Below are 25,416 nucleotides of genomic sequence, written 5' to 3' on the forward strand. Positions count from 1 at the left end.
TTCATCTCCTTTCCTCTACCCCTGCTCACATTCAGTCAAGTCCTATCAATTCTGCTTCCTGAAAGGGTTCTCAGATCTCTGTCTTCCCCCATTTCTACCCTCACGGCCTTAATTCAGACCTCGTTGTCTCTTGCTTAGGATATTACACCGGCCCAGCTGGTCTCCCGTCTCCATTCTGGAACCTTCACAAGAGAATTCTAACGTGGGGGTGGGACTGTATAACTCTGGAGCCCACCCTCGATGCAATCTCCTTTCTTGTGTTACTCTCAACACCTGTTTACCTGTCCTTTTCTCCATCCAGAGGGCAGGATCCCTGCCTCCCTCGCAAATCAGCACAGGGCCTGGGGGAGAGAGAATTTTCCACAAATATTGGCTGGAAGGAAGCGGTAGTCTGGGATTCAAGCCTCAGGAAGATCATGTGGTTTGTCGTCCCCCAAGGATTGTCTTAAAGAAACAAATCCGAGTCACCCATGCGTCACTGCATGTAGACATTTTATTGAAAGTTAGTGGCTATTTTAGAGAATAAGATGCCCTTGGTGACAGCCTGAGGTGGGGTTGGCAGACTGGGCAGGGGCGTCTTAGCAGCTACAGCTACTTGCTGTAGCTCTTGGAGCCTGGCTCTCCTGTCGGCGGGTCCTCCGTGTCACTCTCTGCTGATGGACCCTGCTTGGCTTCGTCTGAAACAGGAGAGGCAAGGTTGGTCCAGTCCAATCAGGTCTTCCCCCCATGTCTTCCCCCTTGGCCCTAAGAGAGCCCAGCCTCTGACGGGCCTTCCCAATGATTGCTCAACAGCAGAGCATGTCCAGGGGACAGGCATCAGATTCACCACCACCGGTCATGCTAAGGGTACAATGGGACTAGGGTTCAATAGAGAGCCACTTGGCCTTGGAAGTTAATATAGTGTTAGCCGTCTAAAGCATGTTGGGCAAGGTCCCTTCCCTGCTGAATGTTCCACTCCCATCTCTTGCCACACGAAGAAATCCTGCCATTCTAAAAACCTTTGGCCCCACCATCACCTCCCCAGGAAGCCTTCCCAGACCCTCCCTCCACTAGGCTCCCACTGGCTTGGGTGCAGACGCCCATCGTGGTGCTGGGAAAGCCAAGGGGCCATTTGCTGGGTTACATCACTCACTCCCCCACTCTCCCGGAAGCTTCTTAAAGGCATTGCACTTATTTCTGTATTCCCAGAGCCCTCGTTATGATTCATTTTCTCTCCTTAATGCCTGCTCAACAGGAAGTTCTCTTTAGCAGGAAGAAGTGGTAATACCCACTTCTCCCCTGGCTAGAAATCCCACACCCAGGCCCCTGGTGTCCTCGCCCTGTCTCTCTCTCTCTCTCTCTCTCTCTCTCTCTCTAACTTTCCCCTCTCGCCCCCATCAGAACAGAAGAACCCCCAGTACTGTGAGCTCTTCATGAAAAAATGCTGAGCCGATGGCACCCTATGATTCACTGGCCCCAGTGAGCTCCACCCACGTCTGCCACCCAGCGAGCTCAGTAAATGCAGGGGGTTAACAACCCGTCCACCCTCTGCCCAGCCCCCATCTGCCCTCTGCCCAGCCCCCTGCCCGCTCCAGCCTCCCCACCTGCCGTGGCCTTCAGAGACTGGATGTACTTGGACCAGAAGGAGCAGTCAGCGCTTTTCAGGCCCTGTCGATTGGGAAGCAGGTCACTGAACTCCTTGTAGGTCTCCCCGCCGGCACGTGGGACAAAGTCAGGCCAGGGGGTTGCAAATTCAGGGGCTTTCCTTGAGAACTCATGTGGGTAGTTGGGATTTCTGGGAAAATGACAAGAAAGGAACATCCACGAGGGAAACGTGTCATTCCTTTTGTCACTTGGGATCACTTTCCAGTTGCACTCAGTGTCTAAGGACCAGATCACACATCTTTAGGTGTCAAGGCAGAGTTTGAATCTGCCCGATCTGATGCTTAGCGCTGTGCTCTCCTGCCGCATTCCAAATGATTAAAGGCAGAAAGGCCCCTGACTCACCTCACCCATCTCAGGCCATTTCTGGAAAAGGAAAGATGCGAGTTCATGACCCAGCAACATTACTCAGGACCTCACGTTACCCTCCTGTCTTTCTGAATGCTCACTTGGTCACCGTGTCCCCTTGTATTCTGGCGTCCTTGTATCTGGACACCACAACCAATCTCTAGGGGCCCTTTGTCCAAGGCCTGGGTGGGGGAGGGCGAGCCAGGCAAAGTTGTCTGCCACTCGTGAGCCACCTTCCCTATGGAGGGGATGTCATATCCTCTTACACTCAGGCGCCTTCCCACACCCGCCACCAGGTCTGACCTCCTGCCATTCACCAAACAAGGTGTTTCTCATCCCTTCAACCTGAAGGTGCCTTCTTTGGGCTGGCATCCTGTGTCTGAACATCCTGCGATTCTTCCAGGCCCCACTCCACTGTCACGTCTCCAGCCATACATTTTCTAAATCTGAATTAAAAGAATTGTCTTTCCGCTCAACTCCTACAACAAACTATACAAAGTTCAACTTTGCCCTTTTAATTCGGTTGGGCTTTAGGTTTCAGACTGTGTGTGGTTTACGGATGAAACCTGACTTTTTCCGCTTTTCCCTTCCCAGGGGCCTGAGTACTATGCTAGGTGGCCAGAGCATGTCTGGCCAGGACATAAAGGTGTGTGTGTGTGGGGGGGGGAACCAATTTTGGAAGTGGGGACAGTGAGCACGGTACTTGGGCTAGAACAGAGGGGTGAGGGGATGCGAGGGTCAATAAGGAAGGGTCTTGAATATTTTAACTGAATTTGAGAATCTAAGACAGTGCTTCTCAACTTGGGGTGACTATGTATTCCAGGAGACATTTGGCACTGAGATATTTTGTTCTCATGCCTGGGGGGAGGGGTTACCGTCCTCTTGTGGTGGGAGACCAGAGAAGGTGCTGACTAGCCAGCAATGCACAGGACGCCCTCACCACGAAGACTTATCCTGCCCCAGCGTCCATAGCACTGAGCTCCGGGAACCCTGATCTCGAGGCGTCACACGCGGCTGAATAAGGGAGCGCGTGACTGGAGCGTCCCTTCACCGAGGTTAATCTACACAGAGGTAGCTTTGGCTAGAAGAGGGGGATTGAGACAGGGAGCCCAGTGGCAGGTGACCACAAAGGCTGGGGGGTGGGGTAGAGAGAGTCCGCCAATGCAAAGTGTTCAAAGGGAGGGAGGGAGGCGTGATGACAGAAGCAGGCACATGCCGTCCACTCACCCGGATCGGATGAAGTTGGACAAGAATTGCATGATTTTCAGTGACAGGCTTTTCTCCTCCAGAGTAAACTGCCCCTGGTAGGTAGGGTGGAAGGGAAGGCCGAAGGCATACTGAACATCTGCCAGCAACTCCAGGCTGAGAAAATACACGGAAATAAGAAGCAACAGTTAAAGGAATCGTAAACTTCTGGAAAAGCCAAACAACCCGAAAACCAACATTCCTCCCCAAATGAAGACTTTTTTCTGTTTACGTGTAGGATTCCGTGCTTGGTTTGTTTAGTTAAGATTTGGTTTGGCCTTTAGTCCAATGGCGGCCCACATCTGTTGGCTGAAGTAGACCCAAAGCTGAGCAATCACCTCTCTGGAAACTTCCAACCATGACATTTGCAATGTCAATGGAACATTCGTTTGTTCAAAATAGCCTGTAGGGGCACCTGGGTGGCTCAGTCGGTTAAGCAGCCGACTTCGGCTCAGGTCATGATCTCACGGTTTGTGGGTTCGAGCCCCATATCGGGCTCTGTGCTGACAGTTCGGAGCCTGGAGCCTGCTTCGGATTCTGTGTCTCCCTCTCTCCCTGCCCCTCCCCCACTCATGCTCTGTCGCTCTCTCTCTCAAAAATAAATACTAAAAAATAGTCTGTAATTTGAGTCCCTTCTTTGTGTTAGCCCTTGTTCATACGACTTATACTTGCACACCTTTTCAAGGATGACGTTCATCCATATAGCCTAGACCAGTGCCTGACACACCATTGCTGGCTGGTCAATAAATATATACTATGACTGAACTGAACATCTAATAAGCAGCATGCAGGAGAGAATAAGGATTTAGAGGCCAGATGAGACGTTTGAGTGGACTGGGCTGGGGCTGGCCTTGGGGAGACCAGCTCAGGGGTACTCGGGGCCATGGGGGTGAACCCTGGGAGAGTGTCACAGTGAAAAAGCTAGAAGGGACTTCACAGCTGTGTAGTAAAGAACTTGACTTTCCCCAAAGAGAAGTCTGGACTTTGTGCCCTGTGATCATACCTCTGTTTAGTGCAGAGGCTAATTGCACTGGATTTTCCATAAACGTGGTCGCACTTGACAGTCTTAGGGTGGGGACAGGTCATGCCAAAAGACCATGTGACTTAGGGTGGGGGATATAAGCCACATGGTATCAGTGGAGCCTGAGATCAACCACAGGCAGTCAATCAATCAATCAATCAATCAATCATGCCTATGTAACTGGGCTCTAATAAAACCTCTGAACACCAAGTTTGGGTGAGCCTCTCTGGTTCGTGCTACCTTGTGGGCATTGTCACACATCAGGAGAGTGACCCTTCCTGACTCCACAAAGACAGGACTGTGGGGCTCTGCATTGGAACGCTCCTGGGCTCTTCCTTTGTCTGGTCTGAATTCACTTCTTTCCCTGTATGATGTAACAATGAGTCTAGCAGTTTTCAGTGAGGTCTGTGAGTCTTTCTAGAGAATAATCAAGCCTGAGGGTGGTTTGGGGAGGCCCTTGAATTTGCACTTGGTGTCAGAAGTAAGCGTGGTCTTGTGTGGAGACTGCACTCTCTAACCTTGTAGTCGGCCACAGATTATCACAAGAGCCAATTCTAATTCTACAGATGAAGGAAACGAAGTCCAGAGACGTTTCCTGACTTACCCAGAGACACGCAGTGAATTGAAGAGTGGAGTCAGCTCAAGAGCACTGCCAGGGGCATGAGCTAATGGGGGGCATGCAGCCCAGTGGCACCACCCCAGGTCTGAGTCCTCCCCACTCCAAGCCGGTGACCTCTGGCAACTTACATGGCCTCCCTGATTCCATGCTTTGGAGCAGGTGCATAAATACCGGCTTTGTGGGGTCATTGTAAAGATTGGAATAAGGTGGCACATGTAGTAAGGACTTGAAAGGTATCCACCCTTCTGCTTTGTATGTAATCACCATTGTCAAGCTAATAGCAGAGTTTCTGGCCATGGGCACAGAGTGTCACCAGTGGTTCTCATCTGTGCTGGTATGACAGGAAGACGCCCACTGGACGCATGTGCTGGGAAAGGGCTTGGGCTAGCTGGCTCCCAGATACAGGTGGTTTGGGTGGAGGTTAAATCACTCTGAGGGCAGGCACGATGTTTTGTGGACAGCATGGCTCTGGCCATGAATCAGAGGGATTCGTGGTGGTTATTCCTGAGACTGGGAAGCAGGACCCTCAAGTTCAAGGGTATAAAAGGGAACATTTCAGGCCAACAAAGTACTTTCCCTGTAGTCCCTCCCTTGCACAGGCCAAGAACTAGGGTGACCAACAGGGACAGGGCTGGGCCTGACGCCCAGGTACCTAGCCTCGCCTGGGGACCTCGAGGGGTCTCAAGGGCTGGAATCCTTCCTGGGACCATAAGCACGATCACCAAGTGCACACATGGCTGTCAGCAGGGCATGGAGGGAACGACATGGGGCTGAGTCACTCCGCTGAGTCAGCTCTGTCACTTACTGCCCGAGTAACCCTGGATGAGTCACTCAACTTGGGTTTTAGTTTGCTTATCATGAAACACCAGACCGAACCAGCCACGTGCGAGCCAGTTCCAAGTGCTTTGACGAGAGCCGGGTAGTGTTATGATCTTGGTTGTTGTGTGTCAGCACTGGGCTCCACACTGGAAGGGGCCACGGAAGAGATGGGAGACCCCGCGAGACCAACAGGGCTAACGGCACGCGGTTAGGAGGGGAACTTCAACCACAGAGTGTAGTGTCTCTCTGCGAACAGTGTTAGGCACCCCACACCCACTTAGGGACGGTTTTCATCTTATTCCCAAGCAGGGGGACAGGAAGGGGGTAGCGGCATGAATATTTATACATCCTGGCACCCAAAGGGCTAAGTCCCTCGTCCAATGCCCAGAAGTATTTGTGTACTGCACTTGGTCAAATGCACACAAAAGCCCAGAGTCTGCGGTGGCCGAGGTCACCTGTTTACAGCCAGCTCGACTCAGTGCCTGTTTCCAGTTGCCATTTCCTGAGCACGAAGTTGTGCCAGGTACCAGAGTGGGCTTCTGACCATCCAACACTCGGGACCCGCCAAGGACATAAATGTTATCATCCGTACATTTCCCAGGAGATGACCCAGGATGCCGCCACATGCCTCAGACATGGGAGCACCAGGATCCGGAGCTGAATCCCCCAGACCCCAAATCCAGTTCTCCATCTACTTGTGTGCAGGGGCTGAGGGTCACTGAAAAGTACTAATGGCCTAGCTTCTCAGTGATGTTGTAAGACTCAGAGGGAAAAAGGAACACGAAGAAAAAAAAAAAGCCAGGAAGATAGAATTGACGGCAATAAAAATCACCTCTCCCGTAGCCACTCTTGGTAGCTGATGGGTTCCCTTCACCCCCAGTTATCTCGAGGGCCCTGAGAGTAGATGTTCTTGGAGTAATTTGCAGAGTGTTTACATTGGAAGAAACTTAGGTTCCGAGAGGCCATTTTCTCGCCAGGGCCCCACACTGGGAAGTGGCGATGCCAGACCTACGCCGGGTTTGTGATCCCAAAGCCGGCTGAGCACTGGCCTCGTTACACCCCCAGGGGCTACCCACTCCTGTGTGGGCTGCAGAGGCACCAGGGTAGCTTGGCATTAGTAGGCGACGCCCTCTCCCTTCTGCTGCCACACCAGGGACTGCCCCTTCCCCTACAGTGTGGGAGGGACGCGGCCTGTTTCTGAGAGGTTCTTCAGGGAAGTGACCGGATGAACTTTCCGTGGCTTCCCTGAGAAATGACCACAAACTCAGTGGCTTAAAACAACACAAACATACTCTCTCATCGTTTCCAGAGTTCAAAGTTCCGGCACGGGTCTCACTGGGGTAAAATCAAGGCGTCAGCTGGCTTTGTTCCCCCTGGAGGCTCCGAGGGAGAAATCTGCCTCCTGCTCACTGGCTGTGACAGAACTGGGCCCCTTGAGATGGAGGACACAGTTCCCATTTTCTGCCTCGCTGTCAACTGAAGGCCACTTGGAGCTCTGGAGGCCACTGCTGATGGCCTCCTTCCTCTACCATCAGAGCCAGCCTGCTCTCACATGGTCCTCTCTCTCCCGCTCACGCTCTGAAGGACTCATGTCCTTACATGGGGCCCACCGGGATAACCCCGAATAATCCCCTTGTCTCAAGAATCTTAACCACATCTGCCAAGTCCCTTTGCCATGGAAGGTAACAGAGTCATAGGTTGTTGGGACTAGGGCGTGGTCATGTAGAGGGGCCATGTTGAGGGTTCTGCCTACCACAGCAGCCTTGTCTGCTATTCATTTCTTCCAAGCAAAGCTTCGTTCCCAATAGCGTCAAGAGCAGAGTTCAAATCCCAGCTCAATCAGCTAGGATCCGTGAAGTCTTGGACACAATGCATAAACTTTCTGGGCCTCAGTGTCCTCCTCTGTAAAATGGTGACACGGTCATGCTTCCAAACATCAAGTGAGGTGTGGCAATAAAATATTTCAAATCTCTCGGGGCGCCTGGGTGGCTCAGTCGGCTAAACGTCTGACTCTTGGTTTCGGCTCAGGTCTTGAACCTCACAGTTCATGAGTCGGGCTCTGTGTTGATGGTGCGGAGCCTGCTTAAGATTATCTCTCTCCCTCTCTCTCTGTCCCTCCCCTGCTCATGCTCTCTCTTTCAAAATTAATTAATTAGTTAATTAAAAAGATTTCAAATCTCTTGCTCAGTCTCTGGCTCATCTACTCATTCCCTTTTCCTCTCTAGCTTTGAGAAACACCTGAACACTTATGCATGGGGCCTTTAACCTGAGAGTTCCATTGTAGGGTCCCGGGGGGCCGTGAGCTCCCCGAAATTATACGTGAAACGGTGTGACGCTGTATATCGACGCTTCTTTGGGAGGGGCTCCATCGCCTTCCTTGGGAGGGGCTCCATCGCCTTCCTCACCTTCTCAAGATTGGTGCCAGTGGTGTGCTGGCTAAGGTTTAACGATTGCCTTTTGCCGATTTCCATACTGTCAGCAATGCTGCCATAGAGAACCTCAGACCACCAAGGTGACGTCCTGGAGCTCAGGGTTGGGGAAAGACAGCTGTTGGGAACAGGTGCGGGTCACCTCCAGCCTGCCACTGTCAGCGACCCCAGCAGGTCACGGAGCACTGCTTTTGGGAAAAGGCCTGGTCTTCCAGCCCATCTGCTCTGTTTAGTTTGAGAGACTGTTGTGGCTGAGGACTTCTGCTTTGTTTTTTCCTTAGCGGAGCCGATCGTTATCAGGATGCTGGAGTTATTTTGAGCAGTTTAAGGCAGACATCTGGAGGCAGGTCAGACAGTGGAAGAGGGCACTGAGGATCAGAGGACTCTGGGCCCCGGCTGAGAGCCCCAGGACTCTCTGGAGGGAGAAGACAGGATTTGGATTCCGCATCAGCAGAGGGAGACGCGGAAGAACACTCCAGGGACTGACAAGGTAAAAGGAGGAGCTGGTTAGCTGAGCGGCCATGGTGCCATGGGCTGACTGTTCACGCTGACCATTTGCACATACTTATTGGGCTTCTCTGCTCTGTGCTGGGTGTGATCACTGAGAAATCATACACCCAAACCTGGGGTTTGGTTATGCAGGCAAGTGGTCCTGCCCGGCGTTCCTTTATTTTTATTATTTATTTATTTACTTATTAATGTTTATTTATTTTTGAGACAGAGACGGAGCATGAGCAGGGGAGGGGCAGAGAGAGAGAGGGAGGGAGACAGAATCTGAAGCAGGCTCCAGGCTCCGAGCTGTCAGCACAGAGCCCAACGCGGGGCTCGAACTCACGGACCACAAGATCATGACCTGAGCCGAAGTCGGCCGCTTAACCGACTGAGCCACCCAGGCGCCCCAAACTTTTAGCTGTCATTTGCTGTCTTTGGTTATAACCCTCTGGACAGACTTCCCCTCACCTGAGAGTTACTCGTCCCAGCCTCAAGCCAGGTCTGGATCTTTTCACTGTCACATGTGGGCATGGGGACTAGGAGAGATCCTGGCCCCGAGCCCGGTGAGCTGGGCTCAAACCCCGCTTCCCCTGCTGACCCTCTGAGCCTCGGTCTTCCTATCTGTAAAATGGGTCTGGTCATCTCTGTTCAGCCTTCCTCTGGATGCTCAGAGACTGTAGAGGATGGAGATCCCTCCAAAAGTTCCAAATTGCCGTCCAAGGAAAAGGTACCGTCGCTGACATCCGTGGTGCTATGTTCAGCCAGAGTGTGGGAGGAATTGACGGGCCACATGTCCCGGGGATGACTACGAGCGTTATGTTTCAGTCACAGGGTGTGAAAACAGTTCAGTGGGGATGATGGCAAAACACAGGACGTCAGCACAAGACTGTCCTCGAGTCACATTTGCCGAATGCCTGCTGCGGGGGGTGCCCTGAACAGGGGCTGGGATCAGCCATGTGGCACAGAGCTCACAGCTAAAGAGGAAACGCATAAAAGCCACCATTTTTCAGAGGTGTTGTGGGTATGACAGATAGATATCAAATGAGGAAAGTGTTTACAAAGCCTCACAAGAAGGGAGAGAGAAGCAAACCCACTGTCTCAGGAGAGGAGTTTGTGGAAAGTCAGGGAGTAGGGGTTTAGCTAGTGGGCTTGGCCGGGAAGGGCCTTTGGAGCAGAGACTCAGAGCGTGGGAAGTCATGGGGTGGCTTCTGTGGGAACAGACAGGGACGGGGGTCGGGCACAGAGGGAGTGGGGGCAGACTGGGGTCTGCAGCAGGCAGCAGAGTCCCCAGAGCTTTGGGTCTCGTCGATTGTACCGAGAAGCGCCTCATGCTGAAGAGCGAAATGGGGATTTTTCCCGGTCCGGGAAAACCAAAAGCCTGGGAACCACTAAACTCACTCACTAAGGTCCTGCAGGCTCCAGTTCTGTGAAAGGGGTGAGAACCGAGGCCAGAGGAATCGAGGGCCACACCTTCAAGGGGTTGGGGGACATCAGCGGCTTCTAAGCAAGCAAGCTGCAAGCTGTGTTTCTTCCAGAAGCATTCCTGAAATGGTATGGGAGGGGGGAGACCAGAACTGAGAAACCACGGGGTTGCTGCATTCGTCCAGGAAGGGCAGAGGGTTGGTGCTGTTTACCCCATGCTGCCCAGGCTTCCCATTCAGCCATCCTGACATCTTCAGTCCTGCTGGTGTGGACTCCAGGCCTGCAGTCTGGCCAGCCAAAAGCCACAGTTCAGAGATGAGTCATCGCACAAGCTCCTGACTTGAGCTCTGTTTCCGGTGCAGGGGAGTCATCATCCATGGCCCTTTGGGGCTGATCAGGGAGCATAATGACCGAGGAGGTGGTGTCCTCCGAGGGAAAGATCTGAGCTGGGCTCCCCTCAAGCTATAGAGAGCGAGTAGGGAGGATCTTTCCTACCACGAACAAGCCACGGATCTGCATCGCAAAGGTGGCTCTTGTACCGACCATGGGTTAAGAGGCTTGTGCTGTGGACAGGCTTCCTGCTCCAGTCCATCTGATCAACGGATCTCAGAGCCTGTTGTTCCAGAGATTTCAACTCCTGTTGTTCTGTCGGCAGGAGGAAGTTTGTTGACCTCATCCCCGTAAAATATACTCCCTTTCTTATCTCTAGCCGGCATCTCTAAATAACTTCCTCCGACGGAAAATTCAGGAACAAGGAGGAATGGAATCCTTCTGTTTCCCAGGCTTTTTTTTTTTTTTGGAGGGGTTGACACGTCGTTAACGACCTTACAAGTAGAAGCCTGTAAGCGCACTTCTCTTTGGGCCAATCTAATATGCAAAGGTTCGGATTCTGCCTATGAATTATTATTCTGCCTACGAGTTGCCAAGAGGCAACGACAGGCTTTACAAATGGCTTTTGTTTTACCAAAAGTTTCACTAGGCAATCCTTTAAAAATGAGCTCCCCGATTTACTTTAAATAATATAATCCCACCTTCGGCCCCCAAGAAATACCTGCAACACTTCCATAGACCAGAAAGCCCAGCAAAGATATGCTGTTTTGCTTGTGCTACAAGCAAAGCTTTCAGTGAATCTGGGGCCTTCACCTAGACATTTGATATTTTTTTAAAGTAAACTCTACACCCAGCATGGGTCTCAAACTCGCAACCTTGAGCTCAAGAGTCCCGTGCTCTACTGGCAGAGCCAGCCAGGCGCCCGGTAACCTGGACATTTTATTCCCTGCACAAAACATAACAACTACTGCTCAGAAAAGACTGCGTCTTCCTGGCCCGGTACGTCCATCCTCCCCAGGAAGTTACGTGTTTCCCAAGAGTCAACTGTGTTTGTCTCAAACCTGTGCGTGCCAGTTGTCTTTGTCGTGGTAATTACAGAACTTAATTAAATTAATTAAATATCACTCAGAGACCCCCCCCTTTCAAGAAACCAAAGCTGGAAATCATAGGCCACGCGTTATGTTTGTGGTTTTGTAAGACTTTCAAAAGGAGCATTTTCCGACTCAAGCCTCTGACCCTGCACAGAGGGAATGGCGGATGCTCGCACGTTTGTGTGCACAGAGACGATAAAATGTTTAAGGTCTACACCTACCCGATTCGTTTCTCATGAGTTCCCGTCTTAATGGACTTTTCTGATTAACCAACTGATCATCCCACTGGATAACATGGTTTCAATTCTATTAAAAGAAACACACCTGGTTTCTAGTGAGCTAGGGGCACCCGAGTGGCTCAGTTGGTTGAGTCTCTGACTCCCGACTTCGGCTCAGGTCATGATCTCACACGGTTCGTGAGTTCGAGCCCTACATGGGACTCTGCACGGACAGTGTGGGGCATGCTTGGGATTCTCTCTCCCTCTCTCTCTGCCCCTCCCCTGCTTGAGTGCACTCTCTCTCCCTTAAAATAAACAAATAAACATTAAAAAAAATCCCCAATGCCTTTCCAACACACTCAGATAAAATACTATCTCTTTGCCTACCACAGCATATGAACGCCTATGTGAACTACAAGACCCTGTCTCCCACATCTCCAACCATCCTCCTTCTCCTCAGTAGACTCCAGCTCCCTGGTTTCCTTCATTTTTTTTTTTTTTTTTTTTAATAGTTTATTGTCAAGTTAGCTATATACAGTGTGGTCTTGGCTTCAGGAGTAGACTCCTGTAATTCATTACTTACGTACAATGCCCAGTGTTCATCCCAACAAACACCCAGTGTTCGTTGCCCTCCTCAATGCCCATCACCTATTTTCCCTGCCCCCCCACCCCTCACCCCCATCAACCTGCAGTTTGTTCTCTGTATTTAAGAGTCTCTTATGGTTTGTCTCCCTCTCTGTAACTTACTTTTCCTTACCTTCCCCTATGATCTTCTGTTAAGTTTCTCAAATTCCACATATGAGTGAAAACACGCTGTCTTTCGCTGACTTATTTCACTTTGCATAATACCCTCCAGTTCCATCCATGTTGTTGCAAATGGCAAGATTTCATTCCTTTTCATCTCCGAGTAGTATTCCAGCATATATATATATATATATATCTCACATCTTCTTTATCCATTCATCAGTTGATGGACATCTAGGCTCTTTCCATAATTTGGATATTGTTGATAGCGCTGCTATAAACATTGGGGTACAGGTGCCCCTACCAATCAGCACTCCTATATCCTGGATAAATTCCTAGTAGTGCTATTGCTGGGTCATAGGGTAATTCTAGTTTTAATTTTCCTGGCCTCCTTCTTTATCCTCAAACATGTCGAGCCTTTTCCCTTTCTCCTTCCCAGGGCCATTTTCTGAATTACTCTGCTTACTATGTGCATGTTGTCTGCTCTTTGCACCTTATCCTTAGACCTCCGTCAGTCCCATCGCCTGACTGTAGTGTTAATAAAGAGGATAGCCCCTCTCTATCTTGCCGGCTTCTCCGTCTCTAGGATCTAGAAGGGGATCTGGGGCATAGAAGGCAATAGGTAAATATTTGTTGAATCAGTGCTAAAGAGGACACACAGCATGCACCCTCTTCCAGATCACGAGGCTGGAGGAGTCTGTTTTAGAAAATGACTTACCTCCATCTTTACTGGTAAATAATCTTGTCAATTCCCCAGGATGTAGCCAGACCCATGGACCCCATTCAAGAATCCGGCCACTTAATATTTTCTTTGGGTCGCTAATTCCAACAAACTCAACAAGACAGTCCATTAAAAAGATAATATTTTGAATCTGGAATGTTAAAGGCCCCTGGAATGCACACACACACGTCTAGAATGCAAATGTCGTGGTGCACAAAATGTCTTGAGTCCAGAATTTATGACTTTGTTTTCCAGGGTCAGGACATCTCATGAAGGAAGAACATTTCTGCCTCTTAAGTCATTTTGAATTTTTTTTTCTTCTCAGAGACTTATTGTTCCCAAAGTAAAAATAACCATAACGTCTAGAATATGCCAGATGTTTAACACACATCGACTTGAATCTCCATACTATGAAGGAGATGTAACTGTACTCATTTTATAGGTGGGGAAACTGAGAAAAAAAAAACTTGCTGGAAGGCAGGCCGTTAATGAACGTGAGAGATGGAATTAAAACCTCAGCTGATTTCCTTTCAAAGGGTGCGTTCTCCCATTCCACTGAGCTGCTTCTCCCCAAAGTAAAGAATTGTCTGGCATCCTACGTGGAGCCTGGGTCGGGGTGCAATTCCAAGAGCCCTCCCCAACTTCCATTCAGAGAGAAGTCAGGACTCGCGTCTCTGAAGTGTCCTCTGTGGTGTTGAAATGTGGGAATGATATCTCAAGGCTCTGGGACCAAGGACTACGAAACGAGGTCCAGACCACAGCACCCAACTCAACCACAGCAGCCCATACACAGCCCCACGGTGAATTTCCGTGGGAACTAGGAGGCATCTTATGACGAAGGGTCCCCATATGCTCTCTGAAGTGGCCACCCCTCCTCTTTCAGGGGCCGGTGCCCGGAAACCACCTCCTCTGGGGTTGTTTGCCTGGGACCTATTCAGCTGCAATGTGGATTCTTCTAGCACAACCCATTAAACAGTGTTGGAAGTCACTTAATAAATGCCAACTTTATGTCGGGGAGTTAGCTGGGCAGTCTGCATGCGCGGCCTTATTTAATCCTGACACACTCCTATACTTGTGTCAATGCTATTGTGAGCTCCATCACACGAACGAGGAAGCGGAAGCTGTGGGAGGTTGTCACCTGCCCGGAGGCACACCGTAAGTGGCTTACCTAGGTAGAGCCGTCTAAGGACAGGCAACACCAGAGAATAAATCAGTGCCCTCTTCCACACTTGCTGGGACTTGGCCCCCAGAGATGGGTTGGGGGGAGGGTCCCCCAAACCTGAGCTGGCCACAGGGTCTGGAAGTGGCTTCCCTTTGCTATGGGCTGCAAGGAATCATCTGCAAAGGCGCATCCCTTGGCTGCAAAGGGGCTGCAGCCACATGGGCTGCAAAGCCACATCCCTTTGGCTATGGGCTACAAGGAATGCGGAGAGGGCTCCACCTGACAAGATACTGGGACCGGCGTGTCCTTTGGAAGGGGCTGGTTCAAGAGAAGGACTTCAACTGAGGGTCTACAAGAAGGCAGGGCAGGAGGCGGGCAGGAGGGAAGAGTCCTCGCTGAGTTCAGGAAGTGGCACCTAGAGACAGAGCTGGGCAAGCCCTTCTAGGGATCGTCCTGCACCTCCAACTTGGAGGGGACGGCAGGCCCCGGCCCTGCTGGCGTGAATATGGGAAAGAGGCTTGTCAGCCTTTCGGGTCACCCTGGTAACAGAAACACCAGCCATGCTCTGTTCCCATGGTGCACCCATGGTCTGCCTCAACGGGCTCCAGTGGGGCAGTGTCTGTGGGCAGAGGGGTCCTGCGTCGATCAAGTCTGGGGAAGGGATTGTCTCTTCCCTTCAGGTGCTGTTGGTAATAACCCCCATTTTAGTGGAGTCCAACAGTGGTTCTCGGCAGAGGGTGATTTTGCCCCCCCAGGGGACCCTGGCCAATGTCTGGAGACGTTTTTGGTTGTCCCAATCATGGAGGTGCTTCTGGTATTGAGTGAGGGAGGCTGGGGATGCTAAATACCATACAAGGTACAGGACAGCCTGTTACCACAAGGAATTATCCGGCCCGAAATGTCAATGGTGCCAAGCTGAGAAACCCTGGATTAGAGTCATCATTGAAAATCCCTCTTCCTGAAACAGACAGCTACAGATACAGAGGAGACTGGCCTCAAATCTCCCCAGTGAGCAGAGCTGGTATGTTTCCTCTTCATGTTAACAGCCTTGGAAATCAAAACTTCCAGGTGTTACATGCACACATACACACAACCGCATAACTACACACACACACGCATACACACACACACACACACACACACACACACACATCTCAGATCCAGGCACTGTTCCCCTAAACCCTTTGAGCCACGCTATGGGACAGGTACTTTGCTTTCCCTGTCTATAGGTGAGGATGCATAGAGGGTCAGAGAGGTTAAGCAACTTGCTCAAAGCCACACAGCTAGTAAGTGGATTTAGCCATGGCAGATACTCAAGAGGCTTTGGGTTGAAGGGTACGATTGAAAAAAAACAAAACAAAACAAAACTGGAGAGCGGGCAGGAGACAGGGTCTGGGTCCAGACTGCTACTGATTGGCCCTGGGGCTGGGACCTAATTCCTTATCTTGGGCTTTTGTCTCTTTATCTATAAAATGAAAGACACAGATGAAATCATCTTCCGGATTCTCTGATTCTTTCAGTCTGAATCTTAAAATGGAACCTTCTTCTCACAAGATACATTTTAGTTTCTTTGTCCCCTCCCCCATCCACTACACCTTCCTCCCAGAGCTTGGCCCTCAATTTCAGGGCTGAAAAGCTCATCTATAATCCAGGGGCAGTTAAAGAACCATGCCAGGCTGTGATCAATTAGCGAGAGTCTTAAGAAAGTGGTAATTTATTGCGTTTTGTGTGCTCGCTATGCCAGGAAAGCTAATATATGCTCACAGAAATGGAGGTACAAGACAGATGGCTGAAAATGCACGGCAGCACATATATTTTAAGTCTGTAGGTTTGAGCCAGAAATAAATGAGGGGTGTGACAGCTCCAGGGCAGAATGAGAGGGATGTCTTTTCAGGCAAAAAGGAGAAACTTGCCAATGATTAAATGGGCTAGTTTTGGTGATTCATTCATTGATTTAAGCATCTACGATGAGCCATCCCGTGACCGTGGCGGGAGAGATCACACAGACCCAGACAGTTGTCAAGGACACTCTCTGATGGGTGTGAATAATAGAACACACTCAGCACTTACTGTCTGACTCATTCTCCGTGCAAATTAATGATCACGGTAACCCTCCGAAGCAGGTCCCATGATCACTCCCATTTCTCAGGTGAAGAAACTGAGTCACCAAGGAGGTTAAGTGACTTGCGTTGGGCTTCTAACCAAGTCAGGTGGCCCAGAGAGCCTGATGTCACCAGGACACTTTCTGCCTCTGTACTCATTGCAATAGCTCTCTCTGTGAAATGTTTTAGTGGCTCTGAGTGTCTCTTTCCTCCCAAATGGTAGCATGTGAGAGCAGAAGTCACTTACGGGTGACTGAGCCCAGTGGGTTTCATGCCTCTCTAAACTGCATAAACTCGATGCTTTACTCACAGCTCAGTCTACAAGGTATAGAGAATGTTGTTCTCCTCCCTCCAGGGCCCTGAAGCCAGGGCTCCACAGAGCCCAGTGTGGAGTCAAGTGCTCCTGACCTCTCTCCCCTCCCTGTTCCCATTTTGCAGATGACGAAACTGAGCCCCCAAGAGCCTATAGACCAGAGTGGAAAGGACTCATTCCCCACCTGTCAAATGAGGTAGTTGGATCAGCTCCAACATGATTTCCGAAGCACCCACTACTCTGTGCCAGGAGGGTCCCTGGGGTCTGAGGCAGAGCGACTGTGAGGACCCAGGAGGCACTCCATGAGGGTCTGGCTCACGAGCATGGCCTCCTTTCACTGGGGCGGGGGGCGGGGGTCTCTGGATCAGCATAGTGGAGCCCTGTCCGTGGATCCCCGGAGGGGCATGTGATTCAGAGTCTGTTCAAGGAGCCCTCCTGCAAGGTCCGCGTTGTTCTCGGGTCTGGAACAGGCTGCTCTGGGCCCTTGCTACCCGGGGGCCTCGTGAGCAGGGCTCTTACTTCAGAGAGAAGAGTGGTGCTCTGGGTTGAATTGTGCCCCTTACAAAAGATACGTTAGGGGCGCCTGGGTGGCTGAGTCGATTGAGCATCCGACTTCAGCTCAGGTCATGATCTCGCGGTCCATGAGTTAGAGCCCCGTGTCGGGTTCTGTGCTGGCAGCTCAGCGCCTGGAGCCTGCTTCGGATTCTGTGTCTCCCTCTCTGTCTGTCCCTCCCCCGTTCGCACTCTGTCTCTCTAAAAAATAAGTACACATTAGAAAGAATTAAAAAAAAAAAAAAAAGATATGTTGGAGCCCTAATCTTAGGACCTCAGAATATGGCCTTCGTTAAAAATAGGGTCTTTAGGGGCGCCTGGGTGGCGCAGTCGGTTAAGCGTCCGACTTCAGCCAGGTCACGATCTCGCGGTCCGTGAGTTCGAGCCCCGCGTCAGGCTCTGGGCTGATGGCTCAGAGCCTGGAGCCTGTTTCCGATTCTGTGTCTCCCTCTCTCTCTGCCCCTCCCCCGTTCATGCTCTGTCTCTCTCTGTCCCAAAAATAAATAAAAAACGTTGAAAAAAAAAAAATTAAAAAAAAAAATAGGGTCTTTACAGAGATAACGGAGTTAAAATGAAGATACAGGGTGGGCTTCCGTCTAATATGACTGGTGTTGTTATAAAAAGGGGGAATTTGGACACAGACACACGGCGGGAAGATGGCCGTCTACAAGCCAAGAAATGCCTGAGGCTACCGGAATGGGCTACCTTGGCTATGGCTGGTAGGAGACTAACAGGGGTGGGGTCGAATCACCCCTGGCCCAAATCACATGGATCCTTTTTGTCTTGACTGATCTTGCCCTCACGGAGCAGATGCCTTTCTAGGTTTGCCACCGTAAATTTCGGAGCCCAACGGCGTGTGCACACTTTTAAGGGTTCTGATGGGCTTGTTACAGGAGCATCATGTCTTCTCTTGTAATCTGTGCCTTAAAAGGGTGGACGGCAGAGAACCAGACTCCTGTACTGAGCAAATCCCGAGATCCCTGGCATTTGGGAGACACATCGAGGCTTATTCTACAAACAACTCCCGGCCATGAGTGACCGCTGGGTGACGAGGGGAACTTTCATCCCCACCCAAACCATCTCTCTCTTCATCGTTCCTTCTTCCAAATGCCTCCTTACCAGAGGAGCCTGCCATTTACTTTCCTTCCTACCACGTGGGGACAGCTGCTGGAATCTAGGAAGTAGATAGGGGTTGGAATCATAAACAGTTCTAAGCAGAGAAACAGAAAGTCCGCACGGTTTAGTGGAAAGAGAGTTCAGGGTCTCAGAGAAGTTATGGGTAAGCCAATGCCCTACAACCAACCACTGCTGGTCCTTGGGGAGACCACGTGAAACTCCTTGAACCTCAGACTCTTCATCTGTAGAAGAGCAATGACCGTTTCAACCCTGCCAACCTCACTAGGATTCTGGATGCTTTTGTGAAGTGTTATATAAACTGAATAATCTATGGGGGAACCAGGCAAACAATGGGTGCTTTGGGAAACTAGAATGTCTGGGGGACGGTATTGGTTCCCTATGGCTGTTGTAACAAACCAGCATAGACATGGTGGCTGAAAACAACAGACGTTCACTGTCTCACAGTTCTGGGGGCCAGAGGCCCCAAATCCGTTTCATGAAGCCGAAATCAAGGTGTCAACATGCTTCCCCTGGAGGCTCTTGGGGAGAAGCCATTTCTTATTCCCGCAGCTCTTGAGGATTCTTGCCTGGAATCTGGTGGAGTTTCATGGATTCTTGGCTGGTGTTTCTTAGCTTATGGGTGCTTCACTCCAATTTCTGCCTCCATGGTCACACTGCCTCCCTCTCTTCTGTGTATCTTCCCGAGCCCCTCTCTCGTAGTCACATTTGTGATCACAGCTAGGACCCACCAGGATAATCCAGGATCATTTTTCTGGGTCAAGGTCTTTAACGTAATCGCATCTGCAAAGCCCCTTTTTCCTTATGAGGCAACATTTACAGGTCCCCGGGGTTGGGACCTGGCATCTCTCGGTGGCCACATTCAGCCCATTAGAAGGATGTTGCCAATTACAATGAGAAGTTGTGTATGTTTGTAAGAGTTCCCTTGGTGTCATTGCCAAGGAATACATGGCCTGACTTGGCCAGATAATTTATATCCCAGATATTGTGAATGCCAACCCTGAAAGGGGAAACCATTAGCCTCATTTAGCAGATGAGGACACTGAGGACCAGAAAGACAAAGGATGCTGCCCAGCTTGCAGCTGACAAGTGGTGGGGCAGGAGCCCCAGCTCTAAAGTTGGCCTTCTTACACCCCATCTTCCTGTTGCCTGCAAAACAGACTGATGTGGGCGATCGATGTCCTCGCCCCACACGGCAGGCCCGGCTTCCACTCTCAGAAAAAATAAAACGACTCTGGCATCTTTGGGAGACCCGACCCCATGAGCTTCTGCTATCTGCAAATGCTCAACCTGGACGGCTGGCCCAGCACAGAGCCCAACATGGGGCTCGATCTCCCGAACCGTGAGATCATGACCTGAGCCAAGATCAAGAAGCAGACGCTTAACCGACTGAGCCATGCAGGCGCCCCTGTTCTTTCTTTTTAAATCTTGTCCTTGGCTTCTGGAACAGGCAGGGCTATATTCTGTGCCCACTGGTTGCCCCTTCACTTATCATGGGCTTTCTTTCACTCGCTTATTATTTCCTTTTTCCATGGGGATTATTTTGTTGCACCTGAGACTTTCATTATAAAGTACATTGAAATATATTAAGTATATTTTGAGAGTAGGAATGGCGTACAGATTAGAGGCAAACAGGACTTTCCTTTGTTGCACACAAAAAAATGGGGGAAACCATTTTCTTAAGTGAAAGTGAGTGCTCAGGTTTCAGAGGCCTAAGTGTGTAGGGTTGATAAAGCCTCCTCCCCCAAGCCAGGTCAACCCATCAACAGCTAATGTCGGAACTCCAAAGGGCCTCTTATATCTGTTATTTTGTTCACCCTTCCAACAATACTGTGAGAGGACGTGGCCATTACTAATACACTCATTTTTCAGATGCCAAACGACATGGCTGATGTCACGGAGCCACGACTTACACCTCAGTCTCCCCTGTGGGTCACACAATGGACCTGGAGCCCTACCAGCCACCCTGTGCGGCCACAGAGCGGGTGCTGGCCGGTGAACCTTACCTGCTGTGGCCATAGCTTTTGGGAGCGTGGTACATGAAGACGTTTCCTCGGGCTCTCCTGGCCCAGTGCCTGGCCATGTCGATCACAGGACAGGTGATAAAGTAGTCCCTGGGCAAATGAGGCAGAGGAGGGAGCTTTGTTATATGTAGCAACTCTATATACCCAGCATAACTGAAGACACCCCCAATGCCCAGGGGACATTTGACAATGTTTGGGAGACAGTTGTGGTTGTCACAGCTGGAGATGAAAAGGTTCTTACTGGCATCCGGCGGGGAAGGGCCGGGAAGGTGGCTAAGTATCCCACAATGCCCGGGACAGACCCCAGAGCAAGGAATCATCCAGCTCAAAATGCCAACCGTCAGGAGGTTGAGAACGCTATTCTAGGTTCCCCAAGCTTCACGTTTGCTCCCGTTCTGGGGGCTGATGGAAAGATGTTTCAGAAGCACCAGCTTACAACGGTGGGGTCGTGCGTGGGCCGGTACTCAAGCACCGTGCTGTAGAGGGGGTGGGCCTGGTCAGAACCCCACAGACCTCGGGCGGCCTTGGGTCCACCAGGCTCTGAATCCCAGTCAGCGGCCCCGGCATCTTCTTGACCCGCCATATCCTCAGCTGAGAAATGGGGCCTAGGGGATCCATCCTGCAGGGACTCTGTGACAACTGAGGCTGGTAACAGTCATGAAAGTCCCTCAGTGAAGAGGGTTCGTCTCCCCCTCTTTTCTGGCTGTTGAGATGAACTCCTTTGTGGAGTCTGGAGGCAGCCAGAGTGCTTATAGGAAAGCTCTACGGTGGGGTGGGGTCACTGGGGTGTGGAAGGGCACATGGGGCAGCCATGCTTCATCTCCTGAAGAAGAGGGGTAGTGAGCAGGACCAGGAATCAGGCCTACGGGAAAGAGTCACAGCTCGCACCGGTGGAGGGGACACTGCCGAGGGCAGGCAGGGAGGCCACTGTCTGAGCCTGGCTGGGAGGCAATGAGGGCCTGAGCTGGGGCGGGGGGCTGGATTCCCTTGGTGAAACCCTCCTCGGTTACCAGCCCTGCCTCACACCTCAGCTCTTGCCCCAGGGCACAGATGTCTTCAAAGCCCATCAGAGGCAAAGTCGGAGCAAAAGCGAGGGTTTCTAAACTCCAGTCCTGCTTGAGCTCTCTCAATAACCCAGATCAGAGCCAGTCCTGACGGGGTGAGGAGCCAACAAGGGTCCAGAACTTGGACATCGTTGAGCTCTTAGAGTACAGTCTGGGGCTGGGCCTACAGAAATAGCTGCTGGCTGCAGGGTTGAAAACCGAGCTCTCTGCTCGAGGGAAAATTAAAGCCTTTCTGGTTCCCAGATTCCCAGTGGGCGGGGCCACGTTTTATTCTGAGCTAGTGACTCTGAGATTGGAAACCACAGACTCCCAGATGGGGAGACCTAGCTGGCCAGGGGGTAGCAACACCCTTCAGGCCGTCCCTTCCCGGCACAGTCCAGTGCTCATCCGTGACCTGAGCGTCACCGAGGCCGGCACCAGTGTGATGGCAGGAGCCCGTGTCCCCTCGGGCTTACCGGGTGGCGTTCTCCAGGGCTCGGGAGAAGGAGGCATAGTCATCAGTGGAGTGCTCCAGGGAATAGTACCATGTTGCAGCCGCCAGGACCCCGGCATCCGCGTCCTCACCGCCCAGCGAATTCTGCAGCGCCTGGTAAAAGGCTGTTTTGCTACTGGTCCGGCCTTGACTTTCCTCAAATTGCTTAAGAAAAAAAAAATTTAAAAAAAGAGAGAGAGAAAAGAAAGAAAACGCCCTATCAGATTCTGAAAGTCTGGAGTCAGTATCCTGCAAAGCTTGTTCTAGAAATTTCTCTCTGGGCCAGGGTGTGAAGCACAGGCACGCTGGAGCCAGGCCGCCAGGGTTCAAATCTCAGCTCTAGCTGTGTGACCGCCAACAGGAGGCCGTGGCCCTCCGTGCCCGCCTCTCCCGGCCTGGAAACAGACACAATGAACCGAAACGGAGAACAGGCGTGAAGTACTCCAGTGAGTGTGCATAAACGCGAGCCATTATGGCCAGCGGGTATGGGTCACCCTGGGCTCCATCCTTTTACTCTGTCAGCCAGCTCGTGATCCGTTCTGCTAGGAGAGCAAACGTGAGCCTCATCCGGTCACGTGATCAGTCGGCAGAGGAGTGCTTTCTGCGCATTCACGCAGAGCAACAGCCTCTTCTTCCAGACCCAGCTGTGTGCCGGGCCTGGGGAACAGCCGTGGATGCACTGATGAAGCTCCCTGTTCTCGTGGGCCCGATGTTCCGGTGGGCGGAGGCGGGAAAGAAGCAGATCATTCTAGTTTATCAGGGTTCTGGTGCCACGAGGGGAAACAGCAGGTTGAGCGGGATGGGGTGGGGGCTAGTTTTCTCGGAGTGGTCAGGGCAGGCACGCAGCTCTCTGGGGAGGCTTGTCGGAGTATCTTTTCCTCTCTCTTTCCTGCCCCCATCCTCCTTCCCTTCTTCCCTCCCCCCTTCCTTCCTTCCCTGTCCAGACATTCCTGCTCTCTGCATCAGGGCCGTCTGGGAGGACCATCTCCCTGCTCCCCGGGACTCAGTCTCCTCATTTCTGAAGTCAAGGGGCAGCAGGGTGTCAGAGATGCAGCTCTTGAGACCCCTCGGCCCCTGCGCAATCCTACGCTGTGTGTTTACATATTTCTAGGCTCTTATGTCAACAGCGAACTGTGCTTATCGAGACGCCCTGGTATGTTTAAATTGTTTTTGTAAACATTTCCAAGCATACAGGACCTGTGATTAGAATTTGAGGTGTGGGCATGATGGGGAAGCAACCCTTTCTGTCTGAGACATTCTTTCAGCCCATCCTGGGGGGCGGACCTCAGCCTGGCTCACCCAGAAGAGGCTGGACCAAGTAGTGGAACAACTGATCGAGGCCATGTCTATCCGTTCAGGGGAGGTGAGGGATAGAGAGCAGAGAGGCATTCAAAGACACCGTCCTTTTAATTTTATCTATAATGTGTGGTTCTTGGGAGAAGATCTGAAGCAGATATGGGAAAATATTAATATCTGTTAAAAATGAAGAGTGAAGGGGCGCCCGGGTGGCTCCGTCGGTTAAGCACCTGACTTCAGCTCAGGTCATGATCTCGCAGTTCGTGAGTTCAGGGCCCCGAGTCGGGCTCTGTGCTGACAGCTCAGAGCCTGGAGCCTGCTTTGGATTCTGGGTCTCCTTCTCTCTCTGCTCCTCCCCCACTCCTGCTCGGTCTCTCTCAGTCTCTCAAAAATGAATAAATGTTAAAAAAAATTTTTTTTAATGAATAGAGAATACAAGAGTATTCATTATATCAATGACTTTCAAGTATTTTTCAAAAATATTTAGTTACTTATTTATTTATTTTGAGAGAGAGAGAAGGGGAGAGGCAGAGAGAGAGGCACAGAGAGAGAGAGAATTCCAAGGAGGTTCCACTCAGCACAGAGCCTGACGCAGGGCTCAATCCCATGACTGAGATCAGGACCTGAGCTGAAATCAAGAGTTGGACACTTAACCAGCTACGCCACCCAGGCACTCAAGTATTTTTGACCATGATCTATAGTAAGAAAGACATTTCATCCACCAGAACACACACACACACACACACACACACACACACACACACAGGCCAGAAATACTGTTCATGAAGGACACTCATGCTCCTGGCTCTTACCATATATGACAGACCTGATCGTTTCCATTCCATTCTATTCTAGTCTAACCCAGTCTGCTCAAAATCTTGCCTGCAATCTCTTTAACTGACTTCATAACCTACTAGCAGTTCAGGGGAGAAACTGTATTATATTATTCTCTGCCCTTTTTTGAGTTTTTGGAGTATTGTATGACAGAAATACCAGTACCCACGCGCGTATCTCCCATTATTGCCAAACATTTAACATGCGTATTTCACTGATGTATCAAAATCAACACGTGCATTGGAAAATCGCGTGGAATTGTTGCCAGATTGCAACACAACATGCATAGAAAGGGCGGCTTAGCACAGTTCTGGGCACACTGTCAACAGAGGTGAGTATTATTGACCTGTTTCCAGGCTAGGGCAGGGGCTCTGCACCCCCTCGTGATGCTGTGCTCAATCCCCGGATGCTGGTAGTGTTTGCTGGTCAGCTGCTCCAGAACTACCATGCAGCACAAGGGGCCCACAGTGTTCAGCGTGGCACCTAGTTGTGGGTTCTCGGTAAACGTGTCGGAAAGACGGTTCGTGAAGATACCGGCCTCTGTGGAGATAATATAGGCTCAAAGCTACAAATAGACACCAGAGTCCGACCTCCTGGGTTCAAATTCCCAGAGTTGGAGAGGCCTGAGCTTGGATGCTAGCCCTGCCACTTATCAGCGGTCTTACCTTGGGCAAGTTACTTAATCTCCCCGTGCCTTTGTTTCCTCCTCTGCAAAATGGGCACAGCGATACTACCCTCTTCATGGAACGGTCATGCGGTTACATGAGATGATACCTCCACACTTCTCAGCATAGCGTGTGCTATTATTGCTAGATGTTTGTAGACTCAGCCTTGCATCCCGCCCAGATGGGTCAGGGATGCCCATATCTTTGAGGCTACATCGATGCCGGTCCCGTCGGCAACCCCTCTTCCCTGCTGCAGAGTGACTGGCCCCATCTAAAGGGCACGGCCCCTTCACGAGCTCTTCGGAAACGATTTCCACGACGAGGCAGCCTTTAAGAGTGGCAGACCACCAAGCCCCGGCAGTGCTGGAAGAAGTGCCTCTGACATACAAGAGTCTAAACAGCTCCCCGGCTAGGAAGCCGGAGGGACGGGCCTGGTCTGTGCGCCCAAGAGACCGTGATTGCTTTCACATTTTCAGGGGATCTGAGCCGGCGGCTGAGACTAGCCGGGGCGTGGCCTTGTTGGCCAGTCATATTCTCCAGACGGATGGCGTGTGGCCTCCCGGCCCCCTGGGACCACGCGGGACTGCGAAGGGGCCCGTTTCCAGCAAGAGCCACATCTCTTCATTCTTGGCCGGGACCGAAGCACAGATGCTGTTTC

At 51.2% G+C, this 25,416-nt stretch overlaps 1 protein-coding gene across 1 annotated transcript in view; it reads right to left on the reverse strand.

The window, feature by feature from the left end:
- Positions 1-355: 355 nt before the first annotated feature.
- LOC125924384 (thyroglobulin-like) overlaps positions 356-25,416 on the reverse strand; it is a 38,299-nt gene continuing 13,238 nt past the window's right edge. Inside the window, exons 3-7 of the mRNA XM_049632885.1 lie at positions 21,947-22,128; positions 20,410-20,517; positions 3,217-3,351; positions 1,584-1,774; positions 356-677 (exon numbers count right to left, since the gene is read on the reverse strand). Coding sequence (XP_049488842.1) covers positions 592-677; positions 1,584-1,774; positions 3,217-3,351; positions 20,410-20,517; positions 21,947-22,128 — 702 coding nt within the window. The 3' untranslated portion in view covers positions 356-591. The remainder of the gene's footprint in view (positions 678-1,583; positions 1,775-3,216; positions 3,352-20,409; positions 20,518-21,946; positions 22,129-25,416) is intronic.

This window comes from Panthera uncia, chromosome F2, assembly GCF_023721935.1.
Source record: "Panthera uncia isolate 11264 chromosome F2, Puncia_PCG_1.0, whole genome shotgun sequence".
NCBI lineage: Eukaryota > Metazoa > Chordata > Mammalia > Carnivora > Felidae > Panthera > Panthera uncia.